This window comes from Taudactylus pleione, unplaced genomic scaffold (genome assembly GCF_031769625.1).
Source record: "Taudactylus pleione unplaced genomic scaffold, aTauple2 ptg000479l, whole genome shotgun sequence".
NCBI lineage: Eukaryota > Metazoa > Chordata > Amphibia > Anura > Myobatrachidae > Taudactylus > Taudactylus pleione.
The window spans coordinates 13190623-13211099 of NW_028284881.1; the positions used below are offsets into that span (position 1 = coordinate 13190623).

At 41.1% G+C, this 20477-nt stretch overlaps 1 protein-coding gene across 2 annotated transcripts in view; it reads right to left on the bottom strand.

Moving 5' to 3' along the window:
* KSR2 (kinase suppressor of ras 2) overlaps positions 1 to 20477 on the bottom strand; it is a 534326-nt gene that overhangs the window by 143473 nt on the left and 370376 nt on the right. For both annotated transcript variants that reach the window (XM_088449103.1, XM_088449104.1), the window contains exons 7-9: positions 12732 to 12815; positions 4963 to 5030; positions 4129 to 4247 (exon numbers count right to left, since the gene is read on the bottom strand). In XM_088449103.1, the coding sequence (XP_088305229.1) occupies positions 4129 to 4247; positions 4963 to 5030; positions 12732 to 12815 (271 nt within the window). The remainder of the gene's footprint in view (positions 1 to 4128; positions 4248 to 4962; positions 5031 to 12731; positions 12816 to 20477) is intronic.

The window sequence follows — 20477 nt, forward strand, 5'->3', positions numbered from 1 at the left end:
CTCACTTGTGTAACCATCTTTATTGCTGCCATCAAATTTGATGGCAGGCAGTAAAATGAGAACATTGTATGTAACTTATTATGTGTTGCAGATGAATTTTAGACTGTAATCACATGTATTCTTTGGATGGGTGGAGAGCAAAGATCAGTGAAATTACATGTGAATCAAGGGTTGCAGATGTGCGAATGTCTGATGATACAATCTCCATGTTGCACACTTGCTTTTTTATAGTGCGATATGCTATTGCACACTGCATTGTAACTTCCCATTCAGGGAATCTATAGTCTATAGAGCGAGGATAACAATGGCAGTGTACAGTTCATTCTGCTGTGTGGTTGAGGTTGTACTGGGAACACTTATGGCCTAATTCCACCAGCAAAATGTGCAAAATGTTGCAGCTAAATGTGAAATGGGGGGAATATTTCACAGAACAGTTTTAAAATATATCTCTGGCAGGCAGACATGTCAGCAAATAAAAGCCTTGGAGTCAAGAAACAGTTGCCTGCAGAGACAAGACCAGTAATACCTTCTGAAGGCAGAGGAAAGTTCAATGCTTCCGACTGTGAAATAACCATGAGTTGGATCTTACATTATAAATGGGAAGAACATGCAGTAATTGCTATGACTGGCACAAAGCAAATCAATGTAATGCAATCAGGTCTGTGTTTCCTGTTATCTGTTGTGTGGTGTGGATGTGCATATTTATCATTTGTCCCTGCATCTATTCATCTGTACAAATGCATTATCGTCCATGCCAGGCCTGTAAATTCTCCAGCATATATATCCATATGTCTCGGCTATTGATACTGACAACATAAATAAATGTGATTGGATGAACATAGCTTCCTACAGTCATTCCCTGTGCATTATAATCTTCTAACTAAACAAGGACTAAATGATGTCACACTATCTGTAACCACGGAATTCGGTATGATATTTGTAAGACCAGAATCCTAGTCTCAAAACAATGTGGTATGTATATTACGCAGCAAAAATAGAATCTCTTGGATATCACTTTGACATTTTACAAAGCACCTATGAGAGCACGATTCAGTGAAAGTATTGTATTTATCGGACCACAGATCTATAAGCTTCTAAACTTTTGAAATATACCCTTTCCACCCATGGCATTGGGGATGGGGCTAAGCTGTGGGCACTGTGTTCACATTACACACCAGTTCAGAAAAACTCTTTCACTTCTGTAATTAAATCATTTTCTTTTGTATATTGAAGAATAGTTTTAGCAAGACACTCGGTTAAGTTTTACAATCATATCTACTGTAATGGAATGACCATAATCTATATAACCATCTTGCCTTAAACATTGTAGCTAAATTATTCTTATCTATAATTTTACTCAAGGATTCTTACACTTCTTTGTCCAGTACCCAAATTGTGTCAGCCATTGAACTTGTTGAACTCTTTTCGAGTAATAATGAAGTACTGTTATCTAAAACTTGGTTATATTGTTGTTAACTAAAATAATGAAAAGAACATTTGGCACAAACTAATGCTATTAAAAATCTGTAAATTGTTTACATTAGTTGGCAGCATGCAATAAGTGTGCAAAGAGAGGACGAAATGCCATCCGTAGGATAAGAATCCTTTGTTTAACTGTTCAATTATAAAGATCCTAAACTTCACTTCTGTAAATCATCAACCACTGTCACTTAGTGAAATAGAGCATACAGTACGTACCAAACCCAGCAGGATAAGGACAAGACCAGCACCCACGTCAGTAGATAAAGCAGAGATATTTATTGAAACACCTGGTTAACAGAACAGATACATTCTCCTTTATCTACTGACGTAAGTGCTGGACTTGTCCTTATCCTGCTGGGTTTGGCACATATGCACTTTAGGGTTGGGTACGGGATGTCGGCACTCAGGATCCCCGACGGTCAGAAACCCGACACATGCATCCCGACAGGGTTAGGATACTGACACTTGTGCCTAAACCTAACCTCCCCCTCTTCGCACCCTAAACCTAACCCTCCCCCCTTAGTGCCTAACCTTAAACCTCCCCCTAGTGCCTAACCCTAACCCCTAACGCTAACCCTCCCCCTAACCCCGCAACTTACCTCCGGGATGCCGGTGCCGGGATTATGAAAGATGTCATGATTCCGGTGCCAGAATCCCCGTGGTCGGTATTATGACCGCATCCCGCTAGATATATATATAATTTCATAATGTTATAATGTTGCACTTTTGTATATGAAAACAGGAATATTGCTTATGTAATATACTGTAATGTGATTTTTCCGTGAAGGCATATTTAGCTTGTAACATATTATGAGCTTTGTGATTTGTTGTTGTGCTATTTTTTAGGAGTATTGCAGGGAATTAGCATACCAGTAGCATTGCAGGGAATGATTAAACTTGTGCTCTGAAACCTCTCATACTCAGGACTTTGCAGGATAACAAGGGAACATAAACTGTGAATGGAATAAAGATAGTCCAACTAACTGCATGAGGTTCCTTGCTGCAAGGAACAAAGTGTCAGCAAATTATCATAACTTAAAATGAACTCAATGCCTTTCCTATAAGATGTGGTATATGGGTCTTTTTTTGCTTCCTCTTTATCAACCAAATTAGAAGTTATGAAGACTGAACTTGATGGAGATGTCTTATGTCAGCCTTGCTAATAATGTAACATGTTCAGTTTTATCATTCACAGTGATGGAATTCAGTATGAAAGAAAGCAACTTGTAATTACTAAATGTGATTATATTATACAGTATTCTACAGTTTGGGGGGTTTAGTCCTGTATTGTGTCAGCATCAGACTTAATAAAGCCTCCATTGAAAATTTCATTCGCTCCTTCGGCTTCCAATGCCACTCACATCTACCTCTCGTTCTCTGACCTCTTTCCCTCCATCCTCTCTCATGTTTCTAACAACCTTTCTGCCATCTCCAGCTGGCTGTCCCAGTGCTCCCTCAAACTGAACGTGGAAAAGACTGAGCTCATTTTCTCTCCCATTTGAGTGTCCCTCCATCACCTCCTCCATTCACCCTCTGTTGATACCATCACCCTATCTTCTGTCCCCCATGTCTGCTGCCTCAGTGTCTGTCCACCCACTTGATCAGTAAGGTTCACTGAGTGCTGACCTACCCCCCTCTATGACTTATCATTTCTAGCTTTGCTAGTGAGTTTCTTTACCCAACTCTCAATTTCCTCTATACCCTCCACACTGATTTTTGTGCTATCGTTATGTTAATTGCTATCTTACCCCATGTATTAATCTATTACTAAATGGCACTGTGGCCACCTTTGTGGTGCTACATAAATAAAAGTAATAATCATAATAATAATACTAATAACTTTTCATCCTCACATTTAAAGCCCATAATCTTTCCTCCCCCACCTACATGTGCAACCCCATCTCTGTCCATACTCCCTCCCTGCTCCTCCTTTGACCACCACCTCAAATCAACTCTGGTCTTTTCCTTTAACGTCTGCCTCCAAAATTTATCTTGTAGCATCCCCTCCTAAGGAACTCACTCCCTCACCTAGCCAGACTTTTTATCAATCTCCTCAGCTTTATAAGTGCCCATGAAACAGACCTTTTCACTAAAGCATACCAGCCCGCCTCTTAAATTCTCACTCCTCCATCTTCCAAGTTCACCCTCCAACTGTTCGCTCCTTCTTTTAGTAAGTACTGTGTTCTACCCCTCAGTATCTAAGTCACCAGTGCCCTTTGTCTTTTGTCTCCATGTCCACTCCAGGTACTCTGATATTGTTTGCTTACTCATACAATAGGTATAGGATGATTGAGAACAGTTGTTCTTCTCCCCTCACAACTCACTGCTGCCAGATCCTACATGAGGTGACTTGCTCTGCCCTTATGTCTGTACTCATCAATTCCTGTTTATTGTTTTACTGTAAAGTTTTTAATTCAAGCTATGTACTTATGTGATGGTCAGCTATATTTTGTACTTACGCTGTATCCATTGTTTATGGCACCATGTACACTTGGTAGCGCATACTAAATAAAAGATAATACTATAGCGATGCTATAACATTGAATAACTGTTGTGCACGGACCAGTATCACAAAGATCTAAGGAAAGCTGCAAAGCACATTCTGCTAGCCGGGATTAGTTTGTGTTAAAATGTGAGATGACTTACCTTGTTAATTTTGTTGGTTTTAGGAAGTGTTTGGCTGACATGGAGATCTGAGTATCGTGGAGGTTTTCTTAAAGGATTATTAATGTCACATGGTACAGATTCAGTCCTAACTAGTCGGGCTGAAATTAAAATGAAACCAGTATTACTGATGAAAAGTTGTAGCTCAGTCAGCTGGTTTATGGTTCAGTAAGACAAGACTTAGAGGTTAAGAAGTATATACAACAACAACACTGGGACACTTACTGGAGATTTTTCTTTGAGTCACAGCCTCAGCTCATGAACAAGCTAATTAGTCTCCCTTTGTCATTTGCACTACAATGTAGCCTCTATGCTCTACTGATCCGAGTTGCTCTTGAGATTTGTTATGTATAGTATTGCATATAATAATTGGTCATGTATAAAAAATGAAGTATATACTGTAGTATTGGGATCTCATTGATACACTGCACATTACATGATACAGCAACCTGCTGTTGCATGATGACCACCCAAGCAAAAATGAAGCTATTTATATATAAACCAGTTTAATATTTTCAGAAAAATAATCTTATTAATGTAGGGATTTGTTTCCTCAAGAAAAGCATCCTTGATTTTTTTTTCTGTAACCCTATTTTACATACATACAAATAAATTAAATAAATTTTATTGAAGAATAATAAATAATAAAATCTGTTGAGATTATTACTGTACATGAGTTAAGGAATTATCATTCTCACACTGAGCTGAGGCTCTGTTACACAATTACACACATAGGTCAGTTACACACAGGTCAGACTTCACAGTGAAACTCTGTGATCATCATGCAAACATATTCAATTCAGATGGGACACATACCTCCCCGATGTATGATCAGCAAGTGACATGGAGGCGCCTCTTTGGTGCATTTGTTGTGGCACTTTAGTCTAATAAGAAAACAAAAAAATGAAGGAATCACTTCATCTGAAAAGCATTAAATACAGTCAGTAAACCCAACCTGGGATTGTGCCCAAGAAGGTCTGCAGAGAACCATCTGCTCCCATATAATACAACTGTTTCCCAACTATACTTCATTCGCTATTCCAAGGTATGAAAGTTCCTGACGCAAATAAATGTTACAATGAGTCCTTGTGCTCTCAATTTATAGAGTAGTAAACGCCTGTTTTCATTGGCGATATAGCTTTTCTCTACTTAATAAATAGACCCAAGATATTGTTTTTTATAGGTTATACTTATTTATCTTAGTTATACAGAACATACAGTCCCACTCTTTGCTATTCTTTGATTTAGAAATGATGTTTTTGAAAGAATAGGCTTGTCTGTTTTTTAGGCTTTTAAACAAAAAATATTTTCAGAACTTTATAAATCTTATCCCTTAGTGGCCAATATAAATAGGTGAAATATATGAAATAGGGCATGCTGATCCTCTTATACATTCCTGTCGCATTTATTTTTGCCTGGAAAATTTATTTTATTTTTTTTCAGTATACATAGAGTTTACTCTATCTTCCCAACAACATCATCTGCATTATAGGATACAAACAGATACTGTAGATAAATTATATGGAAATACTGGGTGAGCAAAATGTGACACTTCACTACCCCAATAAGTCTGCAACAGAAATTTGTTCATAGTCAATTTGCTTTAAGTAAATAACAATTATAGCTGAGTCACAAGTAAACATACATAAAGAGATAATAATACTTTTTTTATTTTCTTTCTCATCAGCACCTCTTGGACTCCACAGTGAACTATCTCTGGTGCAGCCTATGACACAATGTGGTCCAATCCAGCGAGTGCAGTGGACTTCTTTTCTGTGACTAGCTGGCAGCACTATGGCAGGCACCACACTGGCAGTAGTAGCATAAAAAATGAATGCTGGGCAGGTGGTAGCTCCGCTCCTGACTGTCAGATGACACAAGTTTGCACAGCTCTCAGGTGTTAGGAGGTTTCTTCATAGAAGGAGCCCCTCTCACTACCGAGAGCATAACTGCAGCTCATATGTACTTGCACAAAGTAATATCCAAACACTGATTAATGTATTACAATTGCCCAATCCCTTCATTAAGTAAACTGTGCTCTATTGAGGATGGATACGGGATGCCGGCGCTCAGGATCCAGGCGGTCAGAATTCCGACACCAGGATCGGTAAGTATCCTAACCCTACCTCTAAATCTAACCCTCCCTCCCTGCAGCCTAAACCTGACCGTCCCCCAATAGTCTAACCCTCCCCCTACTGCCTAACTCTAAACCCCAACCGTAACCCTCCCCCTAACCCCAATGCTTACCGTCGTGATTCTGACTGGTGTTGGGATTCTGGCGCCGGCATTCTAAAAGCTGGCATTGCGACAGCCGGGATATAAACTACATCCCCTTTATTGATGCTTGTTTGACCCCAAATTTATTCTTAAAAGTATCCAGAAGTGATGAAAGTTCATGAAGCTAAAGCCTTATACACAGTGGTTTGATTTGAATCTGACGTTCGCACATAAGTGAAATCATATGACACCTGCATAAGGTTATGAAATACAAGGACCGACTGAGGCAGATGCATCTGTAGCTGTTTTTCAATATGGCCATGACAGTCTGTTTACTAATTTATGCTACTATGAGAGTCCACCATTGTATCCAAAAATCCCTTCAGCTGTATGTTGAAGCTGTACCTATGTCCACAGCCATCATCATTAGCATCGGCACTTACACCATCCCCATGCTTGGTGCAAAAGATCCAGCTGAATGAACATCTCATCTCTGTCAGCACGATATGATCGTCAGGGGCGCAGAGAAGGGGGAGGAGTGGATACTAATTACCCTTGAAGGAGGGTCCCGACGGGAACCTGGGTACGCCGCCCGCCCCTCCCACTACCTGTCAGCGGCAGCAGCCTACATGCATGCGACTCAGAATCAGCCCTACAGTGGTTAACTAGCGTATATTACTGTAGCTTGCGTTCTGAAGACCTTAAAATTCACTTCATTGACCGTAATGATTTTAACACATGTTAAATGCATTGAAAGTTTTTAAATGGGCATGCTGTCTTTGAAAACAATGAGTTCCAATGTCAGACCAGTTACGTTGTATTTTGTTAAGGTTACAACTTAATAAACAGATGTATTTACATATATATAATATATATATATATATATAAATATATATATATATATATACATACACACACAAACACAAATATACACTGTATATATATATATATATATACATATATATATATATATTATACTTATATATATCAAGTATTTATGTATCAAATTTTATGGTCTTCCAATGCTAGAGAAATGCCACAATTAGGGAAAATTAATATGTAAAGTAAGATTACGGTCTGATAATTCTATTTTTCATTCCTACCTAGCGTGGTTTCTTTCACATTTCTTTACCTTTTTAAGTTATCTACTGTCTTTCCTGCACACAGGCAAACAAAGGCCTCCAAATGTGCTAAAATGTTTCTTTTTAGAACATAAATATGTCAAAGATAAATAAAAACCTTTCCTATTTTTAACTGTTATGGGGCCCACACATCAGCAATACAAAAAAAACCATTGACAGATTCTGTGTTTTTTCCCCTATGCAACGTTTTTCCGATCCACCAATATGCACCCATACATACATTGCCGATATTTTTCAGTGATTTGTAGATCATTTTCTGATCTGACAATCATGAAAGGCTCATAAATTTACTAGTAACAGTCTGAAAAACGGCTAAATGGTACCATACACTAGCAATCTACAGCCCAGATTGGTCAGCGAAATCCAACAAGTTGGGCAATCTGATTTTCCCGATTACGATCACTTTTGGTCAAAATCGGCAATTGGTGAACCCCATACATTGCCAATTTTTTTTACATAGTTATCTATAAAACACAGAATTGCCCCAATTGATTGCTTATGTATAGGCCCCATATCAGGCACATCATCTAGTGTGTACCCACTATGTAACTTACGAAGAGTGCTCCCGCGGGCCGTCAGTGACATCTTCCGTCGGCCCTACATTCAGGGCCAATGGGTGATGTCATTAGTGATGGCCATGCTGTCCGCATCGGCAAGTGTGTATGCACCAGTCGATGCCAGCTCCCCCACCAGGTCCCGACACTGCCGTTGTCGGACTGAGTACACGTTGTCTAGTGTGTACCCAGCTTAAGTGTTGAGTCTGCAACCTCAGGGGGCTGAGCATATACAGTCCTCTCTGCATTTGTACATGGACACATTGTAGCACTCATCTAAGCATATTTAACTGTAGCCCTGTTCATGCTTGCAGAATATATTATTGTAATATTCCCTAACATATTCTGAATGATCTAGAGCATACTTACCAAGCTGCTAGGTCTGGATAAGTCTTCCTGTCCACTTTTTAGTAAATATGTCTGTGCTATGTTTTTGGCAGTATGTGTGATCAAATACCCATCATTTGTAAGATTGATTTTGCCCTCGTTTTCATTTTTTTCTGGAAATTGAGTTCCCTCTATTATATTTGCAGCCACTGAGAACTGTGTGAAGGTTATTTCCAAATACAAAACAGAGTCAAGCATCTGAATGATGTCTTTGCAGTTCAAAGTGAAAAAAGACCTGTTATTTAGTGGTGTGCTCCTGACTGTTCTTGGCCATCAGATTTATTTGTTAAATCTAAAGTGTGAAGGTGAAAAATAAAAGGCACAAGGGAGATATAACAGGCCGCATAGGGGTATATTGACTAAGCTGTACTAAGCAAAGCTGCCCTTACTTCTCTGATGGGCATTCTTTGTAGGTTACTACAGTACGTACACCTACTCTACAGTAAGTTTCTTTCTATACCACAACTTTATCATTATTGTCTCTTTACAGTGTAAACATGAAACAGAATAAAATTTATTAAAATGTATCAATTTAGTAATGTATGTAAAAATATATATAACGTTCAATACATATTATATTATATATAATTAGATTATTCAATATATGGCTTTTCGTTCCATTGCACATATATGAGCCAGCAAGTACAGTACTATATGTGCAGAGATGTCAGCAAATCGACCAGGCCTTCATTCTAGAGTGACTACATGTGAAGCTTGACTGCACACTCAGGGGCCTCTGTAGAAACACAGGAGCATGTGACTATACCATACTGGGAGCATGGTTATGCTTCAATTGCACTCCTTCATCCCCTGTTGGTGCCACAATTTGTTTTTATATTATTATAAATATAAGCGATACATGATTACTTATGAACGTGAAAGGTTACTATGCTATTCCACAAGTGGAGATAAGCAAGATTTGCTCCTATAAAAGGCTAATGATTTGGAGTAATTACCACCCTCCCCCTTCCTTGTACCCGGGTCTACCCAATGTCTCAACAGCCCTGCATATGCCAAGTACAGGTAAGACATGTTTGCCCAAATGCAAACACATAGACCAGGCAAAGAAGCATTTGAACCTGAAAAAGACATATTATTTACGTGGTCAGGGGCAGGTGCAAAAAGTGGATGATCAGGCCCGTAGAGAGCTGGTCCAGGCCCCGGAAATTGTTGGTGGGTGTGGCCTAATCATGGGAGTCGTGGCCACGCCCCTCTTAGGAATAAAAAATTATAAAAACTATTTGCAGCGCCGTGAAGCTGCACAGAGCAGGGGCGCACGATCAGTGTGCTTGCTCCCCCCACCCCTGCATAGGCAGAGGAGGCATGATGTTACTGATCAGCGCAGCAGCCTCCCTATCCCCACTGCAGCCCAGCGCTGGGGAGTGAGGATGCTGACAGGTTAGTGTGAGGGGCGGCGGCGGCAGACCTGGAAAAATGGTCATTGCATGGTGCAGTAGCACTAAGCAGGGCCGCCATCAGGGGGGGACTGCCGGGCCTCCTGTCCCGGGCCCGGAGAGATAGGGGGCCCGGGTGGCAGCGACGAGGAAGAGCATTGGTGCTGCTGCATTTGCAATACTATGGAGCCGGCCGCGGCAGCCAATCAGGAGAAGCCACTCCTGATTGGCTGTCGTTCCGCGAGCTGTGATTCACTCGCGGCCAGCTCAATAGTATTCAGCTGCCCGCGAGCCAATCACAGCCGGCTCCATACTTCTAATACCTCAACGCAGATACTTTATCTCCGGCTGCGGCCCGATGCATTCCGCGCCGCTGCCACCCTGGCCCCTTTCTCAGGTAAGTCTATATTTGTGTTGAACCTGTCTTGCGCCCCTACTTGAATACGGCCAGCCTTCCCTAAGCCCTCTCCTTCCCAGCCAGCCTTCCTTTCCTGCCCACCCGCCCAGTGCAGCCATCCTTCCTTCCATGCCCCCCCAGTGCAGCCAGCCTTCCTTTCCTGCCCACCCCCCAGTGCAGCCAGCCTTCTCTGCCCACCCGCTCCAGTGCAGCCAGCCTTCCCTGCCCACCCCCCGTGCAGCCAGCCTTCCCTGCCCACCCCCCCAGTGCAGCCAGCCTTCCCTGCCCACCCCCCCCAGTGCAGTCATCCTTCCTTCCATGCCCCCCAGTGCAGCTTGCCTTTCTTTCCTACCCACCCCCCCAGTGCAGCCAGCCTTCCTTTCCTGCCCACCCCCCCAGTGCAGTCATCCTTCCTTCCATGCCTCCCAGAGCAACCAGCCTTCCTTTCCTGCCCACCCCCCCAGTCCAGTCGGCCATCCTTCCCTGCCTACCCCCCCCCAGTCCAGCCAGCCATCCTTCCATGCCTACCCCCCCAGTCCAGCCAGCCTTCCTTCCCTTCCCACTCCCCCAGCGCAGCCAGCCTTCCTTCCCTTCCCACTCCCCTAGTGCACCCAGCCTTCCTTCCCTGCCCACCCCCCAGTCCAGCCAGCATTCCTTCCCTGCCCACCCACCCCAGTTCAGCAAGCCTTCCCTGCACTACCTACCCCTTCTAGTCCAGCCAACCAGCCTGTCTTCCCTGCGGCACCCCTATGTCTAGCCAGCCTGCCAGCCTTCTCTGCCCTGCCTCTCCCCTAGTCCAGCCGGCCTTCCCTGCCCTTTCCCCCCCAGACCAAATCATCCTTCCATGCCCTGTGCCCCCCATTAATATCCAGTCTTCTCTACCCTGTGCCCCCCCTCCACCATGTCTAGCCATCCCTGATTTACACACCAATTGAGGCACCATCCCTGAATTAGCTCCACCCACATTATCCATCCAAGTCTACCCTATACCCCGGGGGGCCCTGCCTATTTTCTCAGTACCAGGCCCCAAAATTTCTGATGGCAGCCCTGGCACTAAGGGCCTGATTCTGAGTCGCACGCTAAAGCGGAAGCAGCAGCGTGGTTTGGCAGTTGCCGGTCTTGACATTTCTGCAAATGACCTACAAACTCCTTCCCCTGTGTACATCTATGCAGCTGACTGTGCAAGGACTGAGGCGCGTGGTTGCATCATCAAAACTTGCACCAGTTCTATGGGAGGAGCAGTTTCTTCATCTGATCACAGCCTCCTATGCTTGCGGAATGCAGCCGCTTACACTGACATGTCCGCCGCTTACACTGACATTATTATGGGAATGTCCGTGACATTCCCATAATAATCCCCACTAAATGGTCCATTTTTACGTGCACATTAGCCTTCGCCCAATCACTGGCCATCACTTTTCCACAACCTTTCTGATACCGTCCGAATTGATTGCAGCCACACTTATATGTGGTCACTCTGTGTAATGCTTGCACCGTAGGGGTTTCCAGAAATTTGCCGCACATGCGCAGTTGCAAGCAATTGATCAACTATGTGAACATCGGCATTGCGTGCAGATTGTGTGTGACTCAGAATCAGGCCCTAAGCGAGAGAATAGGACGTACAAGCAGCTGAAACAGATATGCAGCACATGCCTATATTCTGTGTGCAACTGCAGGTGAATCTGCATGCGAAATACTACGTTAGTGTCACAGTCGCTGTAGCTACTGTATATATGAGTATATATATATATATATACACTGTACTTTCTTTTTTCCTTATTACAGTAATTCATCTTCCATGTAAGACACTAGAAGCCAAAGCCTGGGTTCCAAGCAACATTGTACATGCACTGACTGGAAAACCTGCTTGCACATGTGCATTAAGATTCTTCTTACCGCTGTCAGCCATTATCAATGGGGAGCTGAGTATTCACCCATATAAATAGTCTTTAACGGGTGAAAACACCCTCTTAACACTTAGGTCTGTGCATTTTCACAGATTCTATGTGTTAACACCCGCCCGTTCTTGGGAGAAAAGAGGGCTCTAATTGAATAGCCTTAGGTGTTAAAGCCACAGCTATCACCTTTTTTCACACCCATTAAATTAATGGGTATAATTGATTCCCCCCCTTAGAGGTATATTTACTAAAGTGCTGGTTTTTAGAAGTGGAGATGTTGCCCACAGCAACTAATCATATTCTATGTAACCTTTATCTAGCACTTTATAGAAAATAATAGCTAGAATCTGATTGGTTGTTGCACCTAAGTAAATATACCCCTTAGTCTCATTTCACATCTTAAAAGTTCACATAATTCGCCAAAACCGCAAGAGAAATTCAACAATTCCATTGCCAAAACTTCATGCCGCTGTGAAACTACCGGTTACACTACAACTCAATTTGCTTAAAATGTTCACAGAACATCAGGCATCTCTACCTTGAACTGAATGACTAGGTAAAGGGCCACATTTTTTTAAATGTACAATACAACATACTTGCAGTTTTTACACTTGAGTCCAAACAGCATCCCTTTCCCACATACAGTACAGGTCTGAGACATCCAGTACTTGGTGGAGAACCTAGGAAGGAAGCAAATAACACTGGTGAAAAGTTGAAAATAAAAGGACATTAATTAACAAGGAGAACTAGTTTCTTATATGAATACTAATGCACTTTCATTGTATACAAGGCCTGGTGCAGAATTATACACTATGCTGATGTTTTCGCAGTTGAGCGATAATCGGCAATCTGCACATGCATCTAAATCACAGTAGGCATGAGTCAAAGTACATTACCGTAGTTGCTCGGAGCAACTATTTACTCGCACTGTGATTGGCAGTCAGGGAGCATATGGGGGAGGTAACTGGGAGTGGCAGCAAAGAACGCAGGCGTGTCGATACAGTTTTGGGGGGGTGTCACAGCATGCGACTGCGATTCCGTATGCAAGAAATATGGCTCAGCCGTCTCAGTTCCCACGTCCATTCTGCGGGACCATAGACTCGCTCAGCACTGTGACAATCGAATGATCTGCAATCGATGCTGCGTCTATGTACGCAGATGCTGCAACAATTTACATATGCTTGGATTTGCAAAGCCGCAGGTGGGCGTCTCAGTACATCTCCCAGCTGCTGCGACATCTGCATATGTTCACAATGCAGCTGGGGACACATACACAGCAGTGGCGGCAATAGCATATAACTGACTCAGGCCAACGGACAAGACCATGGTGCTGGGGAGTGGAAGATTGTCAGGTCAGAGAACACATTTATCATGAGCACTAAGAAGAACTATGTATGTTTCAAATGCACATTAAATAGGGTGTAATGATGAGAAAATTAGATAGCATAAAGACACCCTGATATGTGATAAAACAAATACAAAACAAAATGTGCTTTGGATGATTAATAAAAGTGTTATACTAATAATAATATAAGAAGAATAACAATAATTATTATTATTAATTTAAATATTCATGCTATGCAAGTTGAATACCACATATCAAGGTTTTATTACCACTTCTCCCCTCTCCACCCCCTAGTTTATGAGCCCAAGGGGCATATTTATTACAATCTGCATCTCAGAAGCGGATGGGATGTCATAAATTTGCCCAAAATCGCAATGCAATATTTGAATACATCGCAATGATGTATGAAATACATCAACTCTCCCTGATTGTCGGGGAGCTCCTTGAAATAGTAGCAATCTCCCTGACTCCCTGAAGTTTTTTTTTCTACCCTAGAGTAAACCCTCCCTTTACAAACACCTGTGCATAACTATTAAGTTGATCATAAGCAACCACTATTTTGTATTGCTCCTTGAAGAGTCTAGGGGGTAAATTTACTAAGAATTGAATCTGGGAGAGAGTGTTGATATCAACCCCCGAGACATCTAGTAAGAACGGACCGCCGTAGACCGACATACACAGTAGACTCCTCATAATCTTCATCAGAACTAGAGTCGGTAGATAGATTGCCCCCTAGTGGTAACACTTTAACTTTTTTAGGGGGGACGCAGGACCTTACAATAGGGGTAGAAAGGAGAGGAGAAGAAGAAATTATACGAGGAGGGGGCACTGTAAGAAGAGGTCGCAGGAGGCGCAAATAGAAAACGTATTTAAGTTGTCCTCCTATCCTTTGTCTGAGATTGAAACATCAGTACTTGCTTTGGGTTTGTCATTTGTCCCAACATATAATAAAGATCCCTTTGAATTTCAGTTTGACTTTGAAAATAGATATAATAGATATAAGGAGTTCTTTAAAGATAGTACTGTAATTGAAGGTGTACAATATTGAAAAATCCTAGTAATTTTGACCCCACATCATCTAATCCCAGTATTAGAACATTCCTCAGGATGATGGAGAGGGACTACCCGTTGACCACACAGGACCGGAGAGTCTACTATCATTTAAACAAAAGTCAGAGATTGACCATTCAGTCATTGCAATGCAATAAGGACATAGTGATAAGAATGGTGGACAAAGGGGGCACCGTGGTGATCTTGAATCCGGTTGACTATGATAATGATATTAGAGAAAAACTAAGTTTAGGTGATACATATACTAGAATGATGCATAATCCTATGTATGATATAAAAGGCAGACTGGATTGTAAATTGGGAGAAGCAGCATCTTTGGGATGGACAGACCTGAATTTGGTTAATGCCTTGATGGTAGCACATCCAGTGTGCCCAATCTTATATAGTATTCCTGAGATTCATAAGTCATTAACGGGACGCCCTATCGTTTCCGCCATGAATTCTGTGTTGCAACCTGTAGCTCAGTATATAGATTGCTTGCTTCAACCGATTGTATCTAAAGGTCGTAGCTACACCAGGGACACTAGTGATCTATTGGTGAAGTTGAAAAATGTGATAGATCTTCCTTCAGAGCCATGGTTTGCAACAATGGATGTGATGAGTTCGAATCTTCATGACCAAATATGAGTCGAATACTATTTTCCCAAAATACGATTCCAGCATTCTGCACTACAGATTTATTGACGATATCCTGATCCTGTGGAGTGGAACGAGGGATGACTTCCTATCAATGGTATCCAATCTTAATGAGCTAAACAGTCCAATTAGATTTACTAGTTGCATACAGACTGACCAAATACATTTTTTCAATATATCTATTTTTAGTGTGAACAAGGGGCTTGCTACCACCCTTTTTAGAAAGAGTACAGATAGAAATACCATATTGTCAACTTCTAGTCATCACACAAAACCGCTGAAGGATGGTTTACCCACGTCGCATTTGTTCGTGTACTGGGAAACTACTCGGACATATCATTGGCTGAGGTACAATTAACGGAGATGTCTGTGAGATTTATTGAAAGAGGCTATTCTGCTCAGGTTGTTGGAAAATGTTTGAAGTGAGCAAGATTGATATACAATAACCCATGTGGTGTAAGAGCAGATCGGATAAAAGAGAGGATGGTGGTTACCACCCAGTTCGATGCTACTGCATCCGCACTCTCAAAAGCAATTCGTAAAAATTGGTCAATTGTTGGTACTGCCGAGGTAGCTTCTTTTGAGACCAACTATGCATTTCGAGAATAAACCAACTATGTGATTTCAATCTAAGAGGCTAGGTTGCTTCTGTTGTGTGGGGTGTATTACCTGTAGTGGAATGCTGACAGGCAAGGAATTTGTATATCCACATACAGGACTATCGATCTCGATCTGACATAGACTCTCGTGTACATCAAGTTTTGTTATATACACTTTGAAATGTCCATGTAGCCTGTATTACTTTGGGATGACGCCTAGACCATTTAAAGAAAGAATGGCGAATAATAGAATGTCGACTCACCAGGCTTTGGCATCAGGCACAAGTGACAAACCAGTAGGACGTCCTTTTCTGGATAAAGGTCATCAATTGTTGACATTGAAAAGCATGATCATTGACCATATCCCCACGCCAATATGTGGGGGGATAGACATAAATGGCTACAGCAGAGGGAGTCCAAGTGGATTTACAGATTGGACACTATAGCCCCTAATGGATTAAATGAGAATTGCAATCTTAAGTGTTTTTGTAAACTCTAGGGTGGTACCATTAGAAGTCTCTTGAAGAACCACATATATTTATATAGTGTTTATTGTACATTTTTCTGTTTTTATGTACATTTTTCTGTGTATTTAGTTTTGTTTCAGTATGGTGGTAGTTTTTTGATATATATTTTTTGTGATATTTTGTGTTATATATATGTTTTTACTATATAGGGGGTTTGTTCAATAGAAGTTAGTTGGGTAATTCTGAATTAGATAGGTTGGATGTAATGGGGATAGCATGTAGGGGATGACTGACAACTGTGAATGAATACTCCCCTGTTGGGAATATTCGTTCCAGATGGAACGTGGAAGTATTTTGCTATTCATTGAAATGATGATCTATTCATCAGGTGACCGCTATGTAAGTTTGGAGGTCAGAAGTGATCCGGTGACGTGACGATGTATTCATCATGGGACTGCTGTATTATCAATAGGATTAGTGAAACAGTTGAGTGGCAGACTGCGTTCCATGAGCTGGAACGCAGGACGAAGAAGGGGAGAACTATGCATTCCACGGTGTGGAACGCGGAAGTACCAGGCTCAGATGAGCTGAACTTGTACGCAGAGTTTGTAATGGCTTGGACCCACAGGTGTTCAGGATCAGGGATCAGTGTGCCCATATATTCTGTAACCAGGTAACATATTTTTGGTATTACATTTGGTGGTGACAGCGGTGTATGTTGGCTGTGAGGAGTCTTGAAAATGGTCATTGGTATGACTGGAACGTCAACTGCATCTAAGTGATGGACGGTATTTATATGATGGACGTTGGACTCTTAGTCCATAATTTTCATAAGTACCGCAATTGACCAATGTGATGGATTGTCTGAAGATGATAAATAAACCAGAGTTTTGTACTTTATAAAGGAAAGTGCTCAGATTTACAGTATTTTGTGTGTTGTCACATATCCAGAGGATGGACAAGTGTGACAAATTTATGTAGCACCCCTGATTGATGGAGAAAGTTACAAGAGTGCATGCTGTAAAATTTCTTGTATATATATATTGTACTGTATATGCATTTTGTCCCTCCTGAATTGTGGGTCATGATGGGAGCTCATAACCTACCTATGTGAATATTGTTGGGGTTGCCAAGGGATATTGGAGGAGTGATCAGGATCTGATAACAAGATGCTGTGGTTCAAGTGCTTTTCTGGTATGCATATTTATTATTATTGCCACATAACTTATTAAGGAAGTACAGTACTACAAATAGGGGGGTATTCAATTAAGCTGCGAAAAGTCATGATGATGTCATTTTCGCCTATTTCAATTATCCCCGTATTCAATTTCAAAGACTTTTTGCAGGTTCGAAAAGTCTTTGCAAAAAACGGGGATAACTTTTGACCATGTTTTACATGGCGAAAAAAAGTGCAGAATTGGGGTTAGGGGTGCAGGCTTATAAAAAATAGCCTGCACATCTGGGAATGTCAAAAAAAGTAATAAAAAAAATAGGGACACCCTAAAAAAATGAATAAAAAATTTGGGGTGAAAAAAAAAAAGGGGAAACAGTGTTTAAATATAGGGAAATAGGTTCAGGGGTATTCTGTAAGTATGCGGCAGGTGTTTTCTAGAATAGGCTATTAGCGGTAGGTGCATTTTTGCAGAATTTTTAAAAAATTAGTTTAGGGACTTAAAAATATGCTAGTACCCATTTTCAAGTACACCAAATTTGATGTGACCACTTAAAAAAACAAAAAAATAAACCTAAGTGCTCTTCTGCATCACTTGTTCTAATGTCGGGAAAAACACCTGCCGCGGCTATTTAAAATTGCATAACACATTCTGCAGGGCTAAACGGTGGTGCCCAGAGTGAACCACCATGTCTGTACATCTTTAGGGGGGTCCTAAGAACAAAACCCCAAAATTCCCGAATTTTTTGCGATACTTACCTTTCTGCTTGCTCCCGAGTTTGCTGTTTCCTGATTGAATACGGGGATAAAGCGGGCACGCGCCCGATACTGTATCCCCGGAAAATCAGCGATATGAAGCGAAAAGTCCAGCACGGACTTCTCGCTCCGAAATTGAATACGGGCCTATATATTAGTTTCATCTGGCTCTGATTGAGCCCCTCCTATAAATGTTTCCAGCCACTGGAACCCAAGGTCCATCTCACCACTTGGAATCCCTGTGCGGAATCTCTGATAAGCTTTCAAGACTTTTTATTCAGTATGCACATTTATTTTTCAGCATGTGCACATTTTTGAATTTACTACACTATCAAGCGCATGTTCTTTCCAACCACCCTTTCCAGATCACATTTATCCAGCTGCCACACGGAAATATGGAAAGTCTGCTGCCACCTTTACCAGATGGAGTTACGTGTTTTAATTTTGCACATCTGAACTCAATTTTATACCACGCTATTTGCACAGAAATACACTTGGGACGATAATTTGTGCGCCATCCTAAAACCTCCATATTATAGGGAGAGCCGGGCTTGTTGTGCAATCCATATATATATATATATATATATATATATATATATAAAAATATATATATATATATATATATATATATATATATATATATATATATGTATATGGATTGCACAACAAGCCTGGCTCTCCCTATAATATGGATACTTATGCCCACACATATAACTATTAATATTTTCCCCACACTTAAATCCACTTTCATGTCGGTCTGTTTATATACTGGGGTTCATGACTCAGAAACCCACAACAGCTCTGGTATCTCTTAGTCTTGGCCTTTACATGCGCCCGTCATCTTCATTTTAACATGAAATCTTGGTAGCCCTGTTTTATTTTGTGCTTGAAATACTGTTGAATTTCGCAACAGGAAAGATTTTAAAGTGTGTGCAGAGTGGACATCACCACGTCTGTCAGATATCAGACTTTATATACCGAGTATTAACCTAGTCCAATATTCACATGAGAAAATGTCTTATCGATGGAAGGATGGGAGAAAGGATTGGGTTCTATCTCCAACGCGTTTACAGAATTCTTCCACTTTCACCGCACTGAATTTATTGCAGCACTGCCAAGCCTCAAGTTAATTAGATTTTTTTTTTATCATCCTTGCTGAGAGTTTTATCTCATCTTAATAGTTCTGCTGTTGTAATGGGATTCAAATTCAGGCCAGATCCTCCTTCTTGGGAGATGAGTGAGGGAGCGGGGCAGAAGCAGATGAAATTGCTCTCAGGTAGGACGAGAATGGCTCAGTCTTTACTCTTCCTAAACAGGGAAATCAATCAAGTTGTATTACGCAAGGGAAGCATTTTGCTAACGCTATCCTGAAATACCATGGTTTAACTTTTACAGATAAATGGAATTTTCATGCTAGCAAAGAATTTATTCCATTACCTGTAAGGGAATAGGCATTGGTAATATATAACAAATGGGAAATACATAAAGAACATTAAGTAAGCATGCTTTCATTAAATCGTATTAATGAAAAGACAATGCTGAAGTGTTGTTTATTTCTTATACATTTGCACTGCTGCTGACAACATTCATATTTAAGGTATACAAAGCACAATGCTATAATATTAGGTTATATTTACTGTACGTAGAAGGGTATTTTTACTTCTTTCTAGAGGGGAGAACGTTTGTCAAGTGATTGTCTCGAACTGTTGGCCTAAATAACAAAGGTTTAGTACTTATCTTTGTATATTCTTTACCACATTTAATGGTGATGAGCAAACAATAGCAGCTCCCAAAAAGGGATGTATACAGTATAATACATATGACACATATGATACAATGGGGTATATTTCATAAAGGTTGATTCGATTTTAAAAATCGACTAAAATCGACAGACATTGATGTCGTGTTTCAGTATCTAAACAGACATTTTTTAAGTCGATTGAAAATCGGCGTCGATGTCAGTCGGATTTTGCAGGTGTAAATGTCGTTGGTTTTGATATTTCAGTTCAAAACTGATGGCAAATACAACCTAAAGCACAACAGCACACTCCTCCAAGAAAAATCACTGCACAGAATCTGTGCAGGTTTCTTATGGTTAAAGAACAAAAATTGTTAAATAATTTTTTTTTTAAATGACGGCATGGGGTCCCCCCCTTAATCCATATACAATTATGGCCATTTCAGTCTGGACTGGTCATGGATCGGGCAGAAAACTAGTGTGGATCTCCTTCTATTTTCCATTAACTAGCACCAGGATGAGAATTTAGACATGGTCGTAATGTCGACGTGATTGGCAT